Source organism: Ruditapes philippinarum, unplaced genomic scaffold (genome assembly GCF_026571515.1).
Source record: "Ruditapes philippinarum isolate M1 unplaced genomic scaffold, ASM2657151v2 ctg1357_1_1_1_1, whole genome shotgun sequence".
Classification (NCBI taxonomy): Eukaryota; Metazoa; Mollusca; class Bivalvia; order Venerida; family Veneridae; genus Ruditapes; species Ruditapes philippinarum.
In genome coordinates, this window is record NW_026865508.1 from 78380 (window position 1) to 100462 (window position 22083).

The 22083-nt window shown below is 33.8% G+C and overlaps 2 protein-coding genes across 2 annotated transcripts in view; one reads left to right on the forward strand and one right to left on the reverse strand.

Moving 5' to 3' along the window:
- The window catches only part of LOC132729396 (hephaestin-like protein), a 108805-nt gene that overhangs the window by 53834 nt on the left and 32888 nt on the right, over positions 1 to 22083 (forward strand). The window lies entirely within an intron of this gene.
- LOC132729393 (uncharacterized) overlaps positions 1 to 22083 on the reverse strand; it is a 42554-nt gene that overhangs the window by 5374 nt on the left and 15097 nt on the right. Inside the window, exons 4-9 of the mRNA XM_060715154.1 lie at positions 17147 to 17293; positions 10912 to 11049; positions 6328 to 6423; positions 5708 to 5761; positions 2214 to 2255; positions 350 to 445 (exon numbers count right to left, since the gene is read on the reverse strand). Coding sequence (XP_060571137.1) covers positions 350 to 445; positions 2214 to 2255; positions 5708 to 5761; positions 6328 to 6423; positions 10912 to 11049; positions 17147 to 17293 — 573 coding nt within the window. The remainder of the gene's footprint in view (positions 1 to 349; positions 446 to 2213; positions 2256 to 5707; positions 5762 to 6327; positions 6424 to 10911; positions 11050 to 17146; positions 17294 to 22083) is intronic.

A 22083-nucleotide genomic window follows, 5' to 3' on the forward strand; every position in this document is an offset into this window, starting at 1 on the left:
ACAACTTTGGTAGAGGACCCATAGATGATACCATATACCAAAAATCAAAGCTCTGGCCCATGTACTTTCAGACAAGAAGATTTTTTAATTTTGTGTTTTTTGAAATCCTTTTCTGTCCCTATGGCATACTTATGCAACAGACCCAAACTATTTGAACAACTTTGAAAGGGGACCACCCAAGGATCATTTCTGTAAAGTTTGGTTGATGTGCAGTCATTGGTTTCAGAGGAGATGTTGTTAAAGTTCAAAAGTTGACGACGCACGATGTGTGGTTTTTAAAGAAAATGCATAACATATTCAAAATGACATTGTGGCATTGAGAGTTTTGCATATAACTCCTGATAATTACCTATTTTTATTTGGGTTGTCTTCATTTTGTGTTGAATTCATGTTCTGCATGCTTTTTGCTGGTCGAAGACTATGCTTGCGAAGGGTAATATTTTGCCTGAAATAAATGTACAAATAATATTATTATGGTGCATCCATGTGACATACGTATATTATGTCTAGAGATAGTAACTCCGAGTTCAATCGTTTAATAAACATTAAAGTATACATTAATTTTAAATAGATAGAACAGGCACTGTGTTAAGAATATTGTGTCGCATTGAAAATGCATAAATAAAACAAAGATATGACCCAAGTTCCTCTTTCATTTCTTTATGCGATGGTCATTTTCCATTCTCAAAAGACTTGCTACCTTGTAAAAATAGTCTTCAAAACTACATCAGAAAATCACACCAACGGGTAAAACCGCTCTTTGTGTGCCATTTGTGTTCATAAGTTAGCAACGATTTGAGCATATATTTTGTCCCAATGGGCTGGAGGTATTTTTAAACCATCCGTTTGTTACTGATTGTATGATATAAATTCAATACACTGATCGTAATATTCTCAAATATGCGTTCAAAATATGTTAACATTCTTACAAGATGTTTTATATCTATGCGCCTTTGCCCCATTTTTTCCTCATTTTTAATACTAATAAGCTACACTAGAAGGGCTATTCGCATACTATTGAAATAAATTTTTCACTTTTTTAGTTCTTTTGAGCAAAACATCTGAGCTAATTTTTTTTTATTTTACAGAAATAAAAAAAATTCAAGTTTTCATTTAATACATATAGGGTATTACCATGACCAAGGGATATGACATTTTTGGAACAATTTAAGTAGATACCAACTGAACCATGTTCAGTCAAACATTCTGTCAACAACTATATCAACCAGAGTAATTCCCCGAATAATATTGATAAAGCTTTATGCAACGAACATTTCTGCTCAGCTTAGTTTAAACACAACATCAACCCAACTGTTTCGAAGGTGTTGTTTTAAACAAATGTTATCGACAAAATACGGACAACAGTCATAGTCTGAATGTAATATCTCACACTTAACACGTGGTGCTCAAACCAAAAGTGAAAATCTATCCCATTGTCACTAAATTTTCAAGACCGAATTCAATATTTACCATGCAGATTTAAGACTAAATGTTTTATATTGACTAAGCGGTGGGGAAACAAACAGGGAAAATAGAAGTTCTGTAATGTTGTAAATCCTTTGCGTCATTTTTTTATTACAAATAAGGAATAAGAAGAAACATGGATATGTTTGTAAGTTTGAGAGAGTTTGTTTATAAATCTAAATGTTGCGATATAGAACACTTCTTTAATAAAAAAGGAGAGTAAGTGACCGGATAGGTCAATCGGTAGAACCTCAGAGGTTTGACGGTTTGAGTCCAGGTCAGGCTTTACATTTTTCACACAGTGCCGTTGTGCGCTAGTTGCAAAACATTGGACAGTGATGTTATTTATGATATAACGTAGTGTCGACATAATATTGTTTTCATAAAATGTATTTACGATACAGTCTCGGAGCAGCTCATACAATGCGATTTATGTTCTATTGCACATTTTTAGCATAAAGATATGATAAAAAGACTTAACATTATAAAAAGAAACATACATAAGCATATACATGTACGAGTACATATAATTATAAATCAGCATATATAATGTGAACAGTGAAAGTTTTAACAATGACAAACACATGATATAGACATTATTTCAATAAACCACGCACACTTGTGTAAAAAATAGTATATGAAGGCTATTCGAGCCAAAGCAGTGGAACAATATGATAGTGACGTTCCTATTTCTTTTCACCGACTGTTACACACTCACACTACTTTAGTGATATGAAATATTACTATACCTGATTTCCATGTTTTGTGGCATGTTTACAATGCTTTCATACCTGGAATCATACGTTGAAAGTTTATTTTAGATTAAAACTATTTTCATATGAACATAAATATTGGTTAGCACTTTTTGAAGAACATGCTTCCATATTCTAAATGAATATTCACATATGCATGAAGTTCTGTTGGTGTTTCGTAAACTAGACTTGTAGACTTGATAGGCTCTCTTTCAAAATAATCTCTTGAAAAAAAAAGTGATTTTAAATGTGAATAAATTTGTAGGAAAAGTGTATTTTATTTTAAAAGAAGATATCATCACAGAAATTGGTGCTACTTTTTTAGACACTTGGAATCTTAGATGTTACAATGTATGACCTTTCTAAAAAGTCAACGGCACAAATGTATTTTTGTGTCTAGTTATGAAAAAAATAAATAAGCGGTTAATCCACTAATAAATTTAAGAATGTATGGGTTAAACTTTGTTCAAAGTAGGATAAAATTCATTATTAAACATATGCATGCATAATGCTCCGCAAACCGTTTTCTTAAAAAGATAAAAAAGCATAATAAGGAGTTCATAACTCTTGCGTAGGACTTTATAACTCCTACGTAGGACTTTATAAATCCTACGTAGGACTTTAAAACTCCTACGTAGGAGATAAAAAAACATAATTAGGAGTTGTTAAGTCTTACGTTGGAGTTTAAAAGTCCTAAATAGGAGTTTATAACTCCTACGTAGGACTTTATAAGTGTTCCTCTACGTAGGAGTAAAAAAGTCCTACGTAGGAGTTATTAACTCCTAATTAGGCTTTTTTCATCTCCTACGTAGGAGTTACAAAGTGCTACGTAGGAGTTATAAAGTCCTACGTACTAAGGAGTTTAAAAGTCCTACGTAGCAGTTATAAACTCCTAATTAGGCTTATCTATCTCCTACGTAGGAGTTTTACAATTATTATAGAACATGTTAATTTGGCACCAGGACGCTTCCGTAATCTTGTCCTTTTTGTCGTAAAGATACAAATTCTTACATATTTAAAAGAAGACTGACTCTCAATTGAGACAGGTTAATTTTTTTATAAATTATGTTGTTTTTATTATTTGACCACGTGACCTTATTTGAAAAGCCAGACTAGAAACTACGGAAGCGTCCTGTTGCCAATTCATAATGTTCTATAAAAAATAAACTCCCACGTAGGAGATAAAAAAGCTTAACTAGGAGTTTGTAACTCCTACTTAGGACTTTTAAACTCCTACGTAGGACTTTGTAAGACCTACATACGACTTTATAACTCCTACGTAGGACTTTATAAGTCCTACGTAGGACTTTGTAACTACTACGTAGGATATATAAAAGCCTAATTAGGAGTTTATAACTCCTATGTAGGACTTTTAAACTCCTACGTAGGACTTTATACTCCTACGTAGGACTTTTATACTCCAACGTAGGACTTTATAAGTCCTACATAGGACTTTATATCTCCTATGTAGGACTTTATAACTCCTACGTAGGAGATGAAAAAGCCTAGTTAGGAGTTTATAACTCCTACGTAGGACTTTTAAACTCCTACGAGGGACTTTAAAACTCCTACGTAGGACTTTATAACTCCTACGTAGGAGATTAAAAGGCCTAATTAGGAGTTTATAACTCCTACGTAGGGCTTTGTAACTCCTACGTAGGACTTTATAACTCCTACGTAGGAGATAAATTAGCCTAATTAGGACTTTAAAACTCGTACGTAGGACTGTGTCACTCCTACGTAGGACTTTTAAACTCGTATGTAGGACTTTATAACTCCTTCGTAGGATACATATCAAAGTACTGAAAGCACATAGTTTGACGGACATGTATGCTAGAGTAAAACCTAAGATAGGCATATTATGTAGGAAAATAAATTATATGTGACAAGTTGTAATTGTGGCAAACCGCTTTAGTAAATACCCTTGGTCTGTAGCCAGAGATGATTTTGTCATTCTCTGCATATATTAAACGATGATTCTGTATTATGTACGTTTAGTTAAATTGATTATACACATGTACACAAAATGTATGGATTAAACTTTGTTCAAAGTAGGATATAATTCATTATTAAACATATGCATGCATAATGCTCCGCAAACCGTTTTCTTTTTAAACTTTACGGAGCAGGAACAAGACACTTCACTACTCCCCTTGCCCCTATAAGGATTTAATCATTTGAAACGACCAAAAATTGATAAATTGTTCAGCTAGTTCGTATTGAAAAAGTTATCTTTAAAGCCTTTTAAAATTTTAATATATTCATATTTTAGAAATGCTTGTTGTCGAGTAAGTTTTTCGAATAGCTGTAAAGATGTTTTTCGGGATACATCGCCAATGCTTACAGACACCTCATCCTAAGACACTGTACACTCTAGAAACCTGTGACACTTTATTAAAAGGTGAAGTGTGGCGGCATGGCCGTGTGACTAGTAACCTAATGATCGCTAGCCGCATGGGTTAGGCGCAAGCCGTTGTTTCCTTGAGCAAGAAACTTTACACTCATTGCTCAGTACGTACTGGTTGGTTTCAGGAACGGATTCGAAAGTGCGTCTATAAGCTTATAGCTTCCTACACAATCAAACTTAAATAAATTCTGTATAAACCAAAGGTGAAATGTCCTCTATATTTAAGATTTGAAATTTCGGCCGGGGGGGGGGGAGGGTTTAAATGTCTTGTTTCATCGCCGATATACCGGTCCGGAATGTTGAGATTTTGTAAAGCATTCTGTATGCATTTCTATTAAAGTCATAAAGTCCTACGTAGGAGATACAAACTCCTCATTAGGATTTTTTATCTCCTACGTAGGAGTTATAAAGTCCTACGTAGGAGTTAAAGTCCTACGTAGGAGTTACAAAGTCCTACGTAGGAGTTATAAACTCTTAATTAGGCTTTTTTGATCTCCTACGTAGGAGTTATAAAGTCCTACGTAGGACTTATAAACTCCTACGTAGGACTTATGAACTCCTACGTAGGAGTTATAAAAACCTACGAAGGACTTTATAAGTCCTACGTAGGAGTTACAAACTCCTAATTAAGCTTTTTTTATTTCCTACGTAGGAGTTATAAAGTCCTACGTAAGACTTATAAACTCCTACGTACGACTTATAAACTCCTACGTAGGAGTGAAAAAACCTTTATAAGTCCTACGTAGGAGTTTCAAACTCCTAGTTAGGCTTTTCATCTCCTACGTAGGATTTTATTTTTTTATAGAACATTATGGATTGGCACCAGGACGCTTCCGTAAGAAACTGTTCTGTATATTATTAAGACAAATATTCTGTCAAAAGTTCAAATCAATATTTGTGACCTTAAAATGTAACGAACATGTGTCGTAATTTTTACTCATAAAGACCCATATTTGATCTTATCAGAAGGACCACTATTATTCAATGTTTGAAGAAAATCTATGAGCTATCGCTCAGGAGAGCTAAGAAAGTAAACTTTTAAATGCTTTTGTGGGCAACTTAGTAACAGTATACCAATACTTACACATCGCCGTCATCGGTTCTTGCACCAGAATATCTTCGTTCATTACCGGATATCCTAGTATGATAAATGAATTCATTTATGAAAAAATAATATGTTTTCAGAGTATCTTTGTTTATTATACATTTGCCATTGTACATTTTACATACTTAAATTGGGTGTGTCCTTGAAAGGTTTCAAATATTTTGAAATTCAATTTTAATGTTCTTTATCGTATTCTGATCGTTTTCATTTTGTTGGAAAACATTAATTAATGAGATAAAATACGCGTTTAAATTCACAAAATAATCAGTATTTTCACCTTTGGTTCCGGCAAGCTTTGGTAAAATTTCATTTTGGATAGAATGTAAATGAAATTGGTTACTTGGTATAAATATGTCGAAAAAATCACGAGCAATGTTCCCTCCTAGAGGGAAATCTAATAGGTTTAAATTATGTATTGATAGCAGCGGTGGCTTTCCATAGTATTTTATTTAAGCGGAAACATTCAAAGGCGGTATTGTATTCGGATATGTTTAGTTTTCACAATTTTTTGTTAACTTCCGGGATTTATTTAGCGGCATTCAATTTGTTTAATTTTGCCCATTGACATGTTTTGACGATAGCTCTTAAAGCAAATTTACCAATTTTCCTCTTGGATGTCTTCATATTGTTTTGAATGTAGATTCTGCATGCTTCTGGCCTGCAAAGCATACCTCCTTTCACGAAGAATATTTTGTCTGGAAAGAAGAATGTGACATTTATTTAATTTTTGTCTGCATGATGTTCCAAAAACATTATGCTGAAACGCAGGAAAGATCAACAAAACACCATGCTTGTGATTGATACAACTTTCACTACAACGTTTTTGTAAGTCCATATTTCAGCACTTATAAGCGTTTATCGGTCGTATTTTACATGAAGCTAATCCTGTAAGTAAATAAAATTCGCTAATCCGTTGACTCTATGACTTTATTTATATTAAACATAAATTACATTAAGAAGATTTATGTTCCTTTTCCTTATATTATATTGTTTGACAATATTGATCTGAAACATTTGAACATTCAATGACCTTCTGTCGGCAATTGTCGGATTCCGAAGAAAATCATACGGATTATAAAGTACGGCATAACGATATACATGGTTTATGTATAACTAAAAGTTACCGCCTATAACTAGCCTCAGTAATAATGAGTTATGACTTCTAGTTTCAAATGGTAGGTTGCAGGTTTGAATCAAAAAGTATGTTTAGGATTCGAATTTGCAACTTCCAAATTGCAGTGCTATCATACTTACCACTTGGGGGAAACGGACAAAAGCCCTCCCGGACAAAACCTCGCACATTCTTAGCCCAACAAAAGGAAATAGCCGCATAAAAGCATTACGAAAGGAATGACATCAAAGAGAAAGAACAGTAACCTGTTGACCCTCTAGCCACATTATTACTGTCCCGTGAGAGCTCCCGTCCAAAAATGACATTATAATTGTAACATATATATTTGTAGTTGTTTTCAATTGGCTTAAGTATGTGTATGAATAAAAAAACATTTTTCATTCAGAATATATCATTCTGAAATGTTTAACGAGATAACTTTTTACACGAATGTCGTTAAAAATAAAATCAACTTTTAATGTAACTTACACATTACCAGGCACGTTAAAATATCTTGAACTTTTAATTAAAGCTAATTTTAACTTCTTTTCATCATTTATTACTCAATTAATCTAAACTTTACATGGGAGTAGTCCTTTCATATTTAAGTATGCACTTACAGAATTTAACACTTCAGATGCCTGTCGGGAATGTGCTCAAACTCATACAAACACGCTTATGCCAATGGAAAACAAAAATATTCATGATTACAACTCTAACATGTTGAGTGCATTGATAGTAAATAGAAACTATTCAACGTACATATATGTATGCTGCGGTATGGATTTTGGCCGAATTGTTATTTTCACGGGAGAGCTTTTGTATGCCTAGTCATTTTAAAGGGGTGGCATTTGCCGGCCTTGTCATTTTTGGTAAGGGAGGGGGGGGGGTTTGTCTGGGATGGCGTTTGTCCTACACGCACCACTAGGTCATGGGGACGCTAGTACGAAATAAATTAAGTATCGCGAACTTTTCTATCATTAAATTGCAAGCAGTAAATCGTAATAAATTACGAAAACTAACGAAAAATCTCCTAAAAATTAATGAATTCCATGTCAATATTGCCAAAAAAAGTAATATTAAAATCTAAAAAAAATCCTTATCTAGCACTTATTTCACATGCAAAATCAAAATATCACTTATACCAGTACAGTCTTAATGTACCAACAATGAACGGAATTATTATTCTTCGCCGGTGTATTGAATAAAAAGTATTGTGTTTTTATGCTCTTACTTTTTCTGTTCTCGTTAATTTTTCATATGACATTTGTGTTACATACATTTTAATATAAAGGTATTACATACATGATATCGATATATCTATGCTTATGCTCTTATCATGTCTTTGTGACCGCCGCCATTGACCGATGCCTATGAATATGTTATATGTTTATATGCTAATAAAATAATTCAATTGAATGTATTATTATTCAATAATGTATAACTATTCCTTTCCCAATCAGAAAACCCTGATAAAGTGAATTGCAGCTACTGTTTATTCAGCACAACAACATTTTGGTGATTGGCATAACAATGAGACCATCTCTACTTTTACAAGTCATATAAATATATTATTATAACATATATAAAGTAGACATGTAAACCAATTCATCGCCAATATAACATTCATGTGTTTGTCACAGAAAAATAAACTTAATCTTTACTGTAGGAATGATTGACCACGCAATGCACAAATCACGCATTTTCATTATTATCATAATCATCATAATTCCGTCACTATTAGTCTGTGGTCTCATATATAATTTTATATAAATATAATTATGCCCTAGCTTTTAAAATTCACAATTTTTTTTAGATATTATTACTGCTATGTAGCAATGCTACATTGAGCACGATATAACATAACTTATTGCTTTACCTTAAGTTTTCAATATTTTATCGGATCATGCTATGAAAATGATTAAAATGTTTGCTATTTGCTTTAATTATCTCTCAAAGATTCTGTGATACTAAAGTACAAAAATTGAGAAATGTGTGTACCAAATAGGGGTCAAAAAGTCATGTCAAAAGGGATCAATGGGTCGAGAAGTTAAGGGGTCTAAATGTTTTTCTTGCCATTTCATGGGCATCAAATCTTATAATTACCCATTTCTTCACTACCAGCAGTTCGATAAAAATCGTTTTGAAATAAGAAATTTAACTTCGCATTACAGGCATTAGACCCACGTGGTAAAATGTTCTGTTTTTTTATCGGATCGCAGGCATTACTTCAGTTGTTCAGAAGATTTTTCTTCTGAGCATCACCTTCATCAACGCCGTTGTAAACATGTCCAGAGAAGTTAGATGCCGTCAACCTCACCGATTTGAGCACATGAAAGCAAGGCCATTCATGGATAGAGCCTCTCCACGTGGTCAATCGAGATGGGTGGTACAAATAACATTGGCAGGCAATGTTGTTCAATTTCCAGTGGCGTTTCTGGAAGTCTGCAATGGTCTGAGAGGGAAACTGTATCGATGGAAACCCAGACTGACAATGGCGTATGCCAGCAGATAAAGAATTGTCTCCCCGAGCATGTGATATGGGTTGTAGGTTCGTCAATAACTTAATAGGTAAAAAGTGGGCGAATAAGATATCTTCTATAAATCTCGATTTGGAGAAAAAGAAATGCACAGTGAAGTGGCGAACCAAAGGCGGCATTACATGGGATGGGGGTTCCAAAAAGTGAGCAGGATGCTTGCTTAACATGCTGCAATCCAGGCTTGTTTCGTAACGATTGCGTGCATTTATCTCCGATTGGCCTTGACATCTTCATATCATCTTTACAATAACTTGAGTCTTTAGCTAGTAACAATAGCAATAAGGCTGTGTTCGATTAATTCAAAATATTGGATAATTTTTATGTCCGCATCAAATAGCATGTGGCCCTCAATACATCAAGTGCACTTCGGTGGGCCATATTGTAAGTATCACATTTTCTTCACATCGTTACATTGTATTTTATTCACACTTTACTTATTTGACCATCTTATTGTTTTGAGATCACTGGGATTATTTTCGCCCCGTTTTCTCTTTAGCTATGATTATGCAGTACCTTTTCCTTGCAGGGTATGCATAGTTTATGCTTATTATCACAGTTTTCGGGCATTTTTGCGCTGCTATGTTGTCTAAATGCATTTTGGCTACAGGCATGTTTCTCATTTTATAAATTAACTTCCGTCCTTAATTGGAATTTAGTTCTTCTTTTATTTAAGTTCTTTAATTGTTTTGTATATTTAAGGTACGGCCTTATTCCAAAAATACACGTGTTTTTTTTATTATCTAGGTTCTTTAGACAACTAATGCATACTATCACCTATGGTATCTGTAAAGACATGTTGTCTCTGTTCGACGAAGTATATAATGTATCTATTTCGCAATAAATATCTAACATGCTGTTAAAAAATTATTCAAATATTATTAAACTTATGTGTGCGGAACATTTTATTCGTTTCTGTGGCATATTGCTATTTTAATTACATTTTATACCCTACCCCTTTTACTTCAATTTTCATTGTGCAAACATCTTAATCTGTTTCGTTTATTGTTTTAGTAACACTTCTTATTTAGGGTATTGCTTTTTTTTTAATTCGAAGCAGAGTCTTTCAAATAGAATACCTCACACTGAAAATAACGGGAGCCGAACATGTCGGTTTGTCGCAAACGGATAACGCAGTCGTATGACGAATGAATGGAAATCTAGCCTTAACGCTACAAAATGTAAAAATGTATGCAGAATAATGTTGCAAAAGAAAGAATTTTTGACCTAATTATAAATAAGCTAAGATAGACAAGATAGACTGTTCGATTAAACAAATATATAATTGCACTATTATAGTTTTGCGATTTGAAAACTGCCGACCCAAAAATGTAAAATTTGTACAATTTGTTTCTTAATAAGTAAACATACTATTGCACTAAGTTAGTTGTTAATTGTATTAAGTAATAAACATGATTTGTTTACCTTTTTACAAATTGGAATTATGAAATGAAGAATTACAAAATAGTTTACTTGTAAAAATATATTGAAATTATTTTAACATTTTGACACAAATGATAATGGGTAAGGCCTACCGAAGATTTGTTGCATCCGGTAAAGTGATAGGTGCCAGATTCAATATGCCAGTATCTATGTCCCTGTGTATAACTCTGTTTTCACTGGTTACAAGATCTTTCCGATGTTCGTTCAAACTATCAAATCCTTCCGAGTCTCTGCAAAAAATGTAAAATCGGTTTATTTTCCCTATTTTGCGACAATGCGTCTCATTCTTAAAACCGTTATAATTTTATCCTAATCTACAAGGGGCTGGACGTGAAGTGGTTACACGCTTGGTTGAAAGCTAGAAAATTGGTTGCAAACTTGACAAAACCGCTACCGAGTCATGAATATTTATAACAACGGCACGTTTTTTTTCAACAGGTAAGAGGGTTTGTATGTTATTTTAAAATGTTTTAATATGCTCATTCTTTAAGGCATCGTTTTCGACACACAGGGGTTTAGGTTAAATCTTCTTTACAATTCCTTAGTTTCAAGATGTATGCTGTAACACAAAATACAGATTATTGAATTGTGTCAAAGATATAAAACTGAAATACATTATGTAATTAGGAAAAGTTTCAGCATTTAATTATAACTAAAAAACAACAAAAAACAAAACACACACGCACCAACGCACACACAAACACTTGCGAAATGATAAAACTCAGAAATTTTCTTTATATTATTAATATGGTTCAACAACCACCATAAAACCCTAAGGTTTAATTATATTTTATTTAAAAAAATCCCGTAAATCTTAAAAAAGATTCTAAAAGTAGGTTATTATGCCTTATTATAATCTTGTTGCGTTGGTTTACTTTGTTTAATATTTTAGAGATTGTTTATATGGTAAAAACTTTACTGCTGGAACTGTTCATGGCTCATTGTGTTGCTTAAAGAATTTTCAAAATTCAGAAGGTCCGGTTGTGAAATGTAAAAGGTTTTTGCTGCCTACAACATGTCTATATAACATTAAATTAAGTTTTAAAATATTCCAATGATACTGAAGCTCCTGGTCACCTTGAAATTAGAATGAGTAAAAATATGCAAACATTTTATTGGACAGGACTTTACAGCTATAGGAGAGGTTATGCTTCTGGATGTGAAGCTTGTTCTAAGAGAAAAGAGCCAACCCTAACAAAGAGAACTCCGACGTAAATTGTCAGAAGTGGCTATTCGCTTGAAAGATTTTTTTGGAATCGTCCCAAAATGATGCAGGAAATACGTATATTTTGGTGATTATTTCACCAAATGGGCGGCGGAATGTTCTCCAGTGTCTAATACAGTTACTGAAACATAAGATGACAAAGATATATAACCAAGTTTAGGATTCAAAACAATATTCATTCTGATCAAGGCTTACAATCTAAACATTAATTTTTCGTGACCTTTATAACTTGCTGCAGATAAAGATTACAAATACAACACCATGTCATACTCACTCCGAAGGAATGGTTAAGAGGTATATGTTGAATTCTACTAAAACCGTTGCTGTGGGGGTGGGGTGGGGGCGTGGGCGGTTCCTTGCTTTTTTCATTACTGTCCTTGAACTGGCTCAATCACTCAGAGTCTGCAACATTGTCAATTTTATCGTTTTAGGCGTTCTTTAGGGAATCCGCTTTTCTTTAATTTGATAAAACACTTGCAAACAGTATGTATGTTAAAATAACATAAGAACTGAGATGAGTTACTCCCATATGTTATGATGGCTTAATAACCATGATTACCGCCATATAAACACATTTGCGGATGTTATCAAAATTGTACAATTTCTTGTAAATTGTTAAATTCTGCTTAAGCCGGTGCTAGGGGGTTTGGACTTGACAGTACCGTTCATGAACAGGCTCAATATAACCGAGCCTGCAACATTCTCAATTTTGCCGTGTGGGCTTTCTTTAGGGATTCTGTTTTTCTCTATTTTATAGGTTAAGTTGACACGAAACGACAAGGATGTCGCCGGATGTGTGAGATCAGAATAATATCTACTTTTTCTATTCACAGAAATCTCAGATATGTGGTCCGTGGAATATATTGCTATTTCTTGGGCAAATGTTTGAGAGGGATAAATTTGTTTTGAAGATATAAAAGGATTGGATTTTAAATGTTTATTTAACAGAGGGGATTGTTGAAAAATAGAGGAAAAAACTAGAAATGTATGATAATCTATAGGACACAGGTGCCCCGACTCTCCACTGTCTACTAACGTACAGCAGAACAATATGACAGAGAGATAGACAAAGGAAATTCCACATGACTCCCCATACCTTTAAGTGGTTGGGGTATAAAAACGACACCCAATTTTACCAAATTTTGACATCATGATTTTTTTTTCAAACCACAGATGCATAGCTACACATGTTTAAATGCTGACCAACCTTTCTGTAAAGTTCCATGACTCTGGGTCAAATACTTTTTAGGCTACGCAAAAGTTGAAATTTGAAAATGTTATACTCAGGCCTTTATATTTTGATATTTCTGTTGACTGACCCGCCGCATTCTTTTGGGGTGAATGAAAAAAATCTTAAACACTTTAGAGGTACGCATGACAAAACATTTTAAATGGATTTTACTAACTTAAGGACAGTTTCTCTACAAGAACTGACTATACAATAAAATATGATAAACAAAATCAACAAGGAAAGGCGACGTTCAATGAACGCAACCCCCATATGACCCAGCAACAAGAACCAGTGGTAAGGAGCCCAGGCGGACCCCAAACAAAAACAGGACAGGGCAAAGACAGAGCACGGACAGGTTAATCACTAGATGATAAATAATTTGTAACTGATTAGGAATACAAAGAAAACAAATACAGGTGAACAATTTCAAATGCTGACCAACATGTCGACTCTAAGTCAAATACTTTCTGGGCTACGAGCGACATAAGTTGAAAATTGCAAATTTCTTACAAGTTAAAGGTAAATACTGAATAAATCCACAAGCAAATCCCAGGTACATAATTACACATGCTGACTTACATTCTTGTAAACGTTCATGACTCCATAGTCTAAAAACTTTACAGGAATGACTGACCAACATTTCTGTAAGGTTTCAAGACTCTAGGTCTCCAGTACCGTCCATGAACAGACTCAATCAAACCGAGCCTGCAACATTTTCAATTTTGCCGTGTTGGGCTTTCTTTAGGGATTCTGTATTTATCTATTTTAAGATCACATCCGTGTTATTTGTGCCGTGTGGCGGCTGTAAAAAGTCTCCCCGTACATTTAATCAATGATGTTATGTTTTCGATCCTTGAAGATCGTTCAGCACGACATTATTGTTGTCCTCGTGGTATTTTTAGTTTCAACTTTCGGCATTTTCTAGTTGGGTGGTTCCAATATTCCTACTTGAATAATGTTGAATCACCCTTAGGATATGTTGCCTGCTTTTTAAGTTTGTCTTTTGACGTCTTATCTGTGATACGCAGGCTTCGTAACCTCTGATCCCCTTTCAAAATTCCATTTTTTAGTTCTGCCCATTGTTTTCTCGTTTAGGGCACACGCTTTTTATTATTTGGGGACCATACGCCGCTTTTCATGGAATGGCACGGAAGTGTCACATTGAAGGTTCCATGATAACCGCCGTATGAACACATCTGCGGATGTTTCTAAATTCAAATTTTTACTATTTCATGTTTAAATGTTGAATTCTGCTTAAGCCGGTGCTAGGGGGCGTGGACGGTTACTTGCACTTTCCAGTACCGTCCATGAACAGGCTCAATCAAACCGAGCCTGCAACATTTTCAATTTAGCCGTGTTGGGCTTTCTTTAGGGATTCTGTATTTATCTATTTTCTAATATTGTTTTGGCTATGCGCGAGACAATTTGAAATAGCAAATGTTTACTAAAAATAAATACTGAGTCTAGGGCAATAACTCTGACAAAACTAGATTAATCCACACGCAAAACCCCAGGTGCACAACTTCACCTGCTGATCAACATTTCTTAAAGTTTGTTGACTCTAGCTCAAGCACATTTAGAGATACATGCGATACAACATGAGAACGGACGGACTGACAGCAAATCTAAATGCCCCCCCCCCTATCCTAAAGAGAGGGTACAAAAACTGGTTTAGAAATATAAGCTTTTAAGTTGATATCCAATGAAAAGGTTATGAAAACTCCCAAAAATATAAATGAATATATCAAATCAATCCTCAAACAAAATATATTTTAACATTTGACCGTTTATTTTGTAGCAGTTAGATCAGTAATCAAAAGTGTCATCTGATGATAGCCAATTGCATGCTGCAGCTACTGTGTAGGATAAGGCACAAAATCATTAACACGGCCAAAACGTTTATTTAATTTAAGGGCCATAACTCAGCTAAATATCCTTAAACCGGAAACACGTCAAGTATTTGAAAAAACCAGAGATACCAATAAAATAGAGTAAAACAGAATCCCTATAGAAAGCCCAACACGACAATATTGAAAATATTGCAGGCTCGGTTTGATTGAGCCTGTTCATGGACGGTACCGGAAAGCGCAAGTCACCGTCCACGCCCCCTTTAAAAAGCAGGCAACATATCCTAAGGGTGATAAAATAGATAAAATATCCTAAGGGTGATTATACAGTATTCAAGTAGGAATACTTGAACCACCCAAGTTGAAAATGGCCAAATAGAAAAAACTAAAAGTACCACATAACATGTATACACAACAATAATGTCGTGCTGAACGATTTCTAAGGATCGAAAATATAACATCATTGATTATGTGTACGGGGAGACTTTTTACAGCCGCCACACGGCACAAATAACACGGATGTGACAATAACATTGAGTAAAACAGAATCCCTAACATGCCTAAAGAAAGCCCAACACGACAATATTGAAAATGTTGCAGGCTCGGTTTGATTGAGCCTGTTCATGAACGGTACTGGAAAGCGCAAGTCACCGTCCACGCCCCCTAGCACCGGCTTAAGCAGAATTCAACATTTAACACGAAAATGGTGAAATTTTGAATTTAGAAACATCCGCAGATGTGTTCATACGACGGTCAATATGGAACCTTCAATGTGACACAGTAGTGCCATTCCATGAAAAGCGGCGTATGGTCCCAAAGTAAATGAATGCTTTTGCCCCAAACGAGAAAACAATGGGCGGCACTAAATAAAATGAAATTTTGAAAGGGGATCTGAGGTTATGAAGCCCGCATATCACAGATAAGATTTAAAAGACAAATTTAAAAAGCAGGCAACATCATTGATTATATGTACGGGGAGACTTTTGTCCTGTTTCAAATCAAAAAATAGATAAATATAGAATCCCTAAAGAAAGCCCAACACAGCAAAATTGAAAATGTTGCAGGCTCGGTTTGATTGAGCCTGTTCATGGACGGTACTGGAAAGTGCAAGTTACCGTCCACGCCCCCTAGCACCGGCTTAAGCAGAATTCAACATTTAAACGTGAAATAGTAAAATTTTGAATTTTAATTGTCAACAAGTTTCATTTGAATTGCATCAGCAGTATAAGAAAAGTAGTCAGGACAAAAATTAAAAACAGTCATTTAAGGACCAGAACTAAAATGCCGAACTAGACTGATAATCCCTGTAGAGTTTGGATGAAGTTGCACAAGAAGTTTCTTAGGAGTAATCATGACAAGTGTTGTAACGGACGGTCAGACAGACAGACAGACAGACATACAACAAAAAAGTGATCCCTAGAAGTTGTGGCTAATTTGTCACATTAATCAACATAAACAGGCACAACACCTTTCACCTTTTTATTAAAGGGTCATAACTCATTCGGCAATTAAAGTCACTATTTAGCGTTTTTTTTGGCATGATGTACCTCGTTAGCAACTGGCTGCGTGTGACATGAAATTATTTGTAAAGAGTTGCTTTCGCTAAACGATATCAAATAGAGAAAGCAAGAATCCCTAAAGAAAGTCCAACACAACATAATTGAAAACGTTGCAGGCTCGGTTTGATTGAGCCCGTTCATGGACGGTACTGTAAAGTGCAAACTACAGTCCACGCCCCCTAGCACCGGCTTAAGCAGAATTCAACATTTAGAATGAACTGGTACAATTTTAAATTTTGAAACATCCGCAGATGTGTGCATATGGCGGTATCATGGAACCTTCAATGTGACACTAAGTGCCATTCCATGAAAAGCGGCATATGGTCCCAAAGTTAAAAAATGCCGTGCGAGATGATGAATTTAAGTACATGTCTATTGGCTTGCTAATGCTAGCAAAAAGACAGGAACATGGTTTTTAAAGCAGCTACAAAGCACACTACAAATAATAAGTATCAAGTTACGTACATATCAAATAGTTGTATATTGGATATAGTTAATGACTGATCATCCGATCCGATTGTTTCTGTGCAGTCGGTCGTCGCTGTTGTACTGCTGGTCATTGTTCTGCTTGTTACTGAATTTTCAACAAGGGTCCGTGAGCTGCCTGAGAGTCTGTAAAATTTTCAAGACAGGACAAAAATATCATAGGGCAAAAATATGCAATACGTATAATTTAAATTTGGTTTTCAAATCACCAACCTGGTCTGTACATCCTATGCATACCTATTTCTCGTATGGTAGCATACATATTACTAGAACCTCAATAGTATTATTTTTATCCTACATTAACAAACAGTTAATTCAAATGACTTTGCTAAAAAGAAATATTTCAAAAGGAGTAGCAAGGGGTCTCATAATTCTGAATTTATGGTTTTATCTAATATATATTTTATGTTTATGACATATTTGTATCACAAAAATTATTTTATAAGTACACGATTGTTCAACAACTTAACGTTAAGACAATAAATGACAGTGAAAATTGAAGAAATAAAATGCACATTTTTTTCAATAATTATTATTGAAAATATGAAACGATTTGGGCCAATCAGGTAATTAGTGTTTTCTTGCTGTTTGTTTACTATTGTTTATTCTATATTATATTCTCATCAATGTGATACAAAATATCCAACATATCTTATATAAAAAATATTCAAATGCATCAACATGCACATTGCCACTCTCTAAGACGTGACCAAGATATAAAACTTTTTTACAGGGTATATGAGAATGATCTCACAATATCGTTATTATACAGAACAAATACAAAATGTTGATCATCATTCCAATTATGAAACTCAGGGTTAATTTTATAGGCTTATTCATACAATCCGTTTCTTATATTTTGATATCAAGAACATCCTCATAAGACATGTTTTTCGTTTAAACTACATTTCTACAAATAGGACAAAGTCTAGCATTCACATGCATATTTTCATACCACTCCGTTTCTAGACGTAAAGACCTGAATTTAGACAGCGCGGATCTGTAGGGACATGCATTACCTTTAATAATAGTGTTTCAAATCTCTTTATGACATAAGTTGATTACGACCATTTCAAAAGGGACCAGACACATTATTAACACTTTTCATCTAGCTAATTTATTTCTTCCACAGTGCTGCAAAAAACTTTAGATGATATATCACTTTAATTTATTAAAAAATTAAGATTTACGCAAGACATGTGATTGTTAAACATAAATTGCCATTTTTCACACCTACCATTTCTGTCATTTATACATGTCATAAAAACATTATACATGTAGTCACCATGGTGCAAAATTTGTGCCACTGTTTGGGAGACAGACCGTCGTTGCTTTACACGAGGAGAAAACCATACTATGATGTTGAAATAAACAAAATTACCGCTAAATGATTGAGGGCAAACTGAACATGTTTCTTTTATAAATGAGTGATCCGAGTGCATCTACTTGATATTAGCGAGCTGTCAACAATTCTATCTTTGTTTCCACAACTTTAAACTGGATAGCAGCATACGGTCAATAAGGGATAAATGTGTTACTCAGTCATAAAAGTATACATGTAAATAAGTATATTTATGACATCTTAAAGTATATTGTAATAAAAGTATTTGGATATCGTTAATCATTACCCATAAGTTATTATAACCATAATTGACTTAGTAATAATTGCATTCATTGAACGCCGCCTTTCCTTGTTTATCTTGTTTTTCATATTTTAGACAATATTCTATTCTAACATTTTAACATTTAACACGTAACGAATTTACGCTGATTATGTTTAGTAGAAACACCGAAACCCTCCATTATGTGAGAGAATAGAACACTTGTTCATTCTCAAACATAATAGACAGTCCGAAGAGTGATTCTTTTTTTTAAACATTTTCTCTTTTGTTTTTATAATGGACAGTTGTATCAATCAATGAATTTATGCTAACATTGAAAATTACTTGCCTCCAATGTTAACATATTGAACACTTGAAATAACTTAATTTTGGAGAAGGTGGGGTGGGGGGGGGGGTGTGGGTGAGGAGAGGGGATGCATTAAGTTAAAAAGCATGATTACTATGCTTAACTGTCTTATTTTCTGTTTATGGCCAGGAATATTAACATATTTCTATCGTTTAAACATTTTCGATTTTAATACATAATGGAATCATAAAGTAAATGTATGTATGTTTTAAATATCAGTGAATATTCTTTAGTTTTTCCCAGCATAATAATGACTACATCATTACAATTCTTCATTATTTAACAAATACAAAATTCTGTTTTGCTTGTTTTTACCAAAAGAACCTAACTGAATGAAATCAAACAAGTTTCACTTGCTGCAGTTAATTAAGGGTAATAATCTAATGAAAAGTTAATAACATTGTGTCAGAAACAAAGTGTCAATATAATAAATGTTTTTTATGTATCATATCGTATATACACGGGCACTTCCATTGGAAAATTAAAAAAATGATATGTTTGATATTGTTTATATCTTGCGAATTTTTGTTTCATTTAATAATGATCAATTCATGAATACTATGCATTTGTAATAGAGGAATAGGCCTTTCTCAAATTGTATGCATACTTTACATTCCATCACCAGAGAGAGGCTTACACGGCATGAATGTAAACAAATATTGTCTGACCTGATAAGCCCAAGTGTCTTAAACTTACCGGGAAAATCTCATTTTCATTGTTGCGTTCCACTATGTTATTCCAATTCTATATATGATTATACAGTACATTTTCATAAAATACCTAAGGATGTGAGTATAATAAAGGAAGGGATTGTCAAAATAAGATTGGATGAATAAGAACATTTTAAGGTAAAATTTCATTGTTCTTTTCTTTTTTAAATCAAGCTACTTTAGCTGTATTACTACTTACCTTAATTAATCTGATTTCTCATTGTTTTAAATATTTCATTTAATTATTAACATAATAATATGTGTTGTTCATAACGTTCATTTAAATACCACACTTACAAGTTTTACATTTAAGAAATAATTGCTTCAGAATCTAAAGGTATAATGCAAGACTTTATTTTCATTTTTACAGAAAAGTTCAGCCATTGTAAAACACAAAACCATTATCTGTGTAATTAAAATATAAATTGATATAAACTAGAAATGTCATAATTCTTGTTTCCAGTTAAAATATATATATTTTTCAGGAATTCCATTGGTAACATGCCTATCATGAACACAAATTGATAATTGGTATTTGAATCACCTTTAATTGTTATATCTCTTCATGGCAGTGGCATAACAGATGAAAAAGAAACTATCAATTAGTTCAAAGAATAATTACGGAAAACTAAGGAAGAAAACAAGCAGATAAACATCAATGTGATATTGAACGTTTGATACAAAAAAAAATCAAATGATGACAGTTGTATAATTCGTTATAGAGGATTTCCAACAAATATAGATTCATTACAGATTTTAATGTTATAAAACAACAGCAAAACATTAAGAGCTTTTATTATGTAGCAAACATAACAATCAGCTTTGCTGGTAGAAAGAGAGGGATGTAACAATTTGTCGAAAAGTTTTATGGTACTGCTGCAGGGAATTTGTCAACATGTTAATTACATTTAATATGTTGTCCTCTTATTACATTATATACTGTTGAGTGAATATTTCTTGGAATGAAACTCGATGCTGCCTTTCCTAATACTGAAATGTTCTGCACAGGTTTTCCTTGAATGTTCAGTCGCCTAAGTACATGGAATGTCTTGGGTTGGTTAGTCCAGGTATTGCTTTGTATCCAAATGATTGTTATATACCAGCTAGTACAGGGTTCAAACAATATGGACACATAATCAAGTCGAACTAACTTAACAAGAGCAATAAGCGAATGATACCTCAGTGTAATTGGTTATATAGTAAGTATTTTATACTGTAATTAATTAAAATAGTTGATAATATATAGGTTTTTTTGTGTTCCTTACTTAACATGCAATGTATTTTAACACTGGTGTAAACAACATCATGTGTTATGATACTGAAAATCCATTGAAATGTATAAGACGGGAATGTCATGTCTAAACAAAATATTATTTTGATTTGATATGGCTGTCTATAAAATTAACCATCCAAAATTTTGGACTTTCAAATACAAAGTGAATAAAACTTATTGTTTTTTTTATTTCAAAAAGCTTTGGGAAGTATGGCACAGAATTCTGCATCCAACTGTTTACATCTTTTATCACTTAATTGCTTTATACACTCTTTCCCAACATGTGTTTAGATTCGCAATAAAATACTGATAACACAGACCATGTCTGTATAAATTGCAAAGAGGTAATCTGATATTTATACTAACAAGGAATATTAGAAATTACTAGAAATTATCATAAACATTAATTCACTTCTCAGGTCTTGAATACATGTATATCCTTCACTGTATATAGTGATATCCTTCACTGTATGTAGTGTAAATTAAACCCTGTTGTTGATTTATTTATCTCAAGAAGATATTTTTGTAATATTAAATATAGTTTTCAACAAGTATGTAGTGAACGGTACAATATCAAGATCTCTGCCACTGTAGGAAGGTCTTTCGGCCATATTGTAACGGTTTTAAGGCACACAAACCCTGTCGGTGAAAAGCTAGCTCACCACCAAGAGTGGTTTATGCCCTTATATATTGGATACTCTCCTTTATGTGAATTCACCATCTTTTGTTTTTGCATATTGTAATGCTCATTATATGACGTTCTACCAACGTCGTTACATTACTTTCCCCTCCGATAAGTCTCGTCCCGAGACTTGGCCTGGGAAATCTGTGGGTAGGGCAACTCCGGTCTGGCAGTTGTCTACATCCCCCACACTGGCCACCAACACCCAATTGTATAAACGTTGGTTAAATTAACCCTGGGTTAAACGCTAACCGCGGGTTAAATTTAACCAACTTTGGTTAAC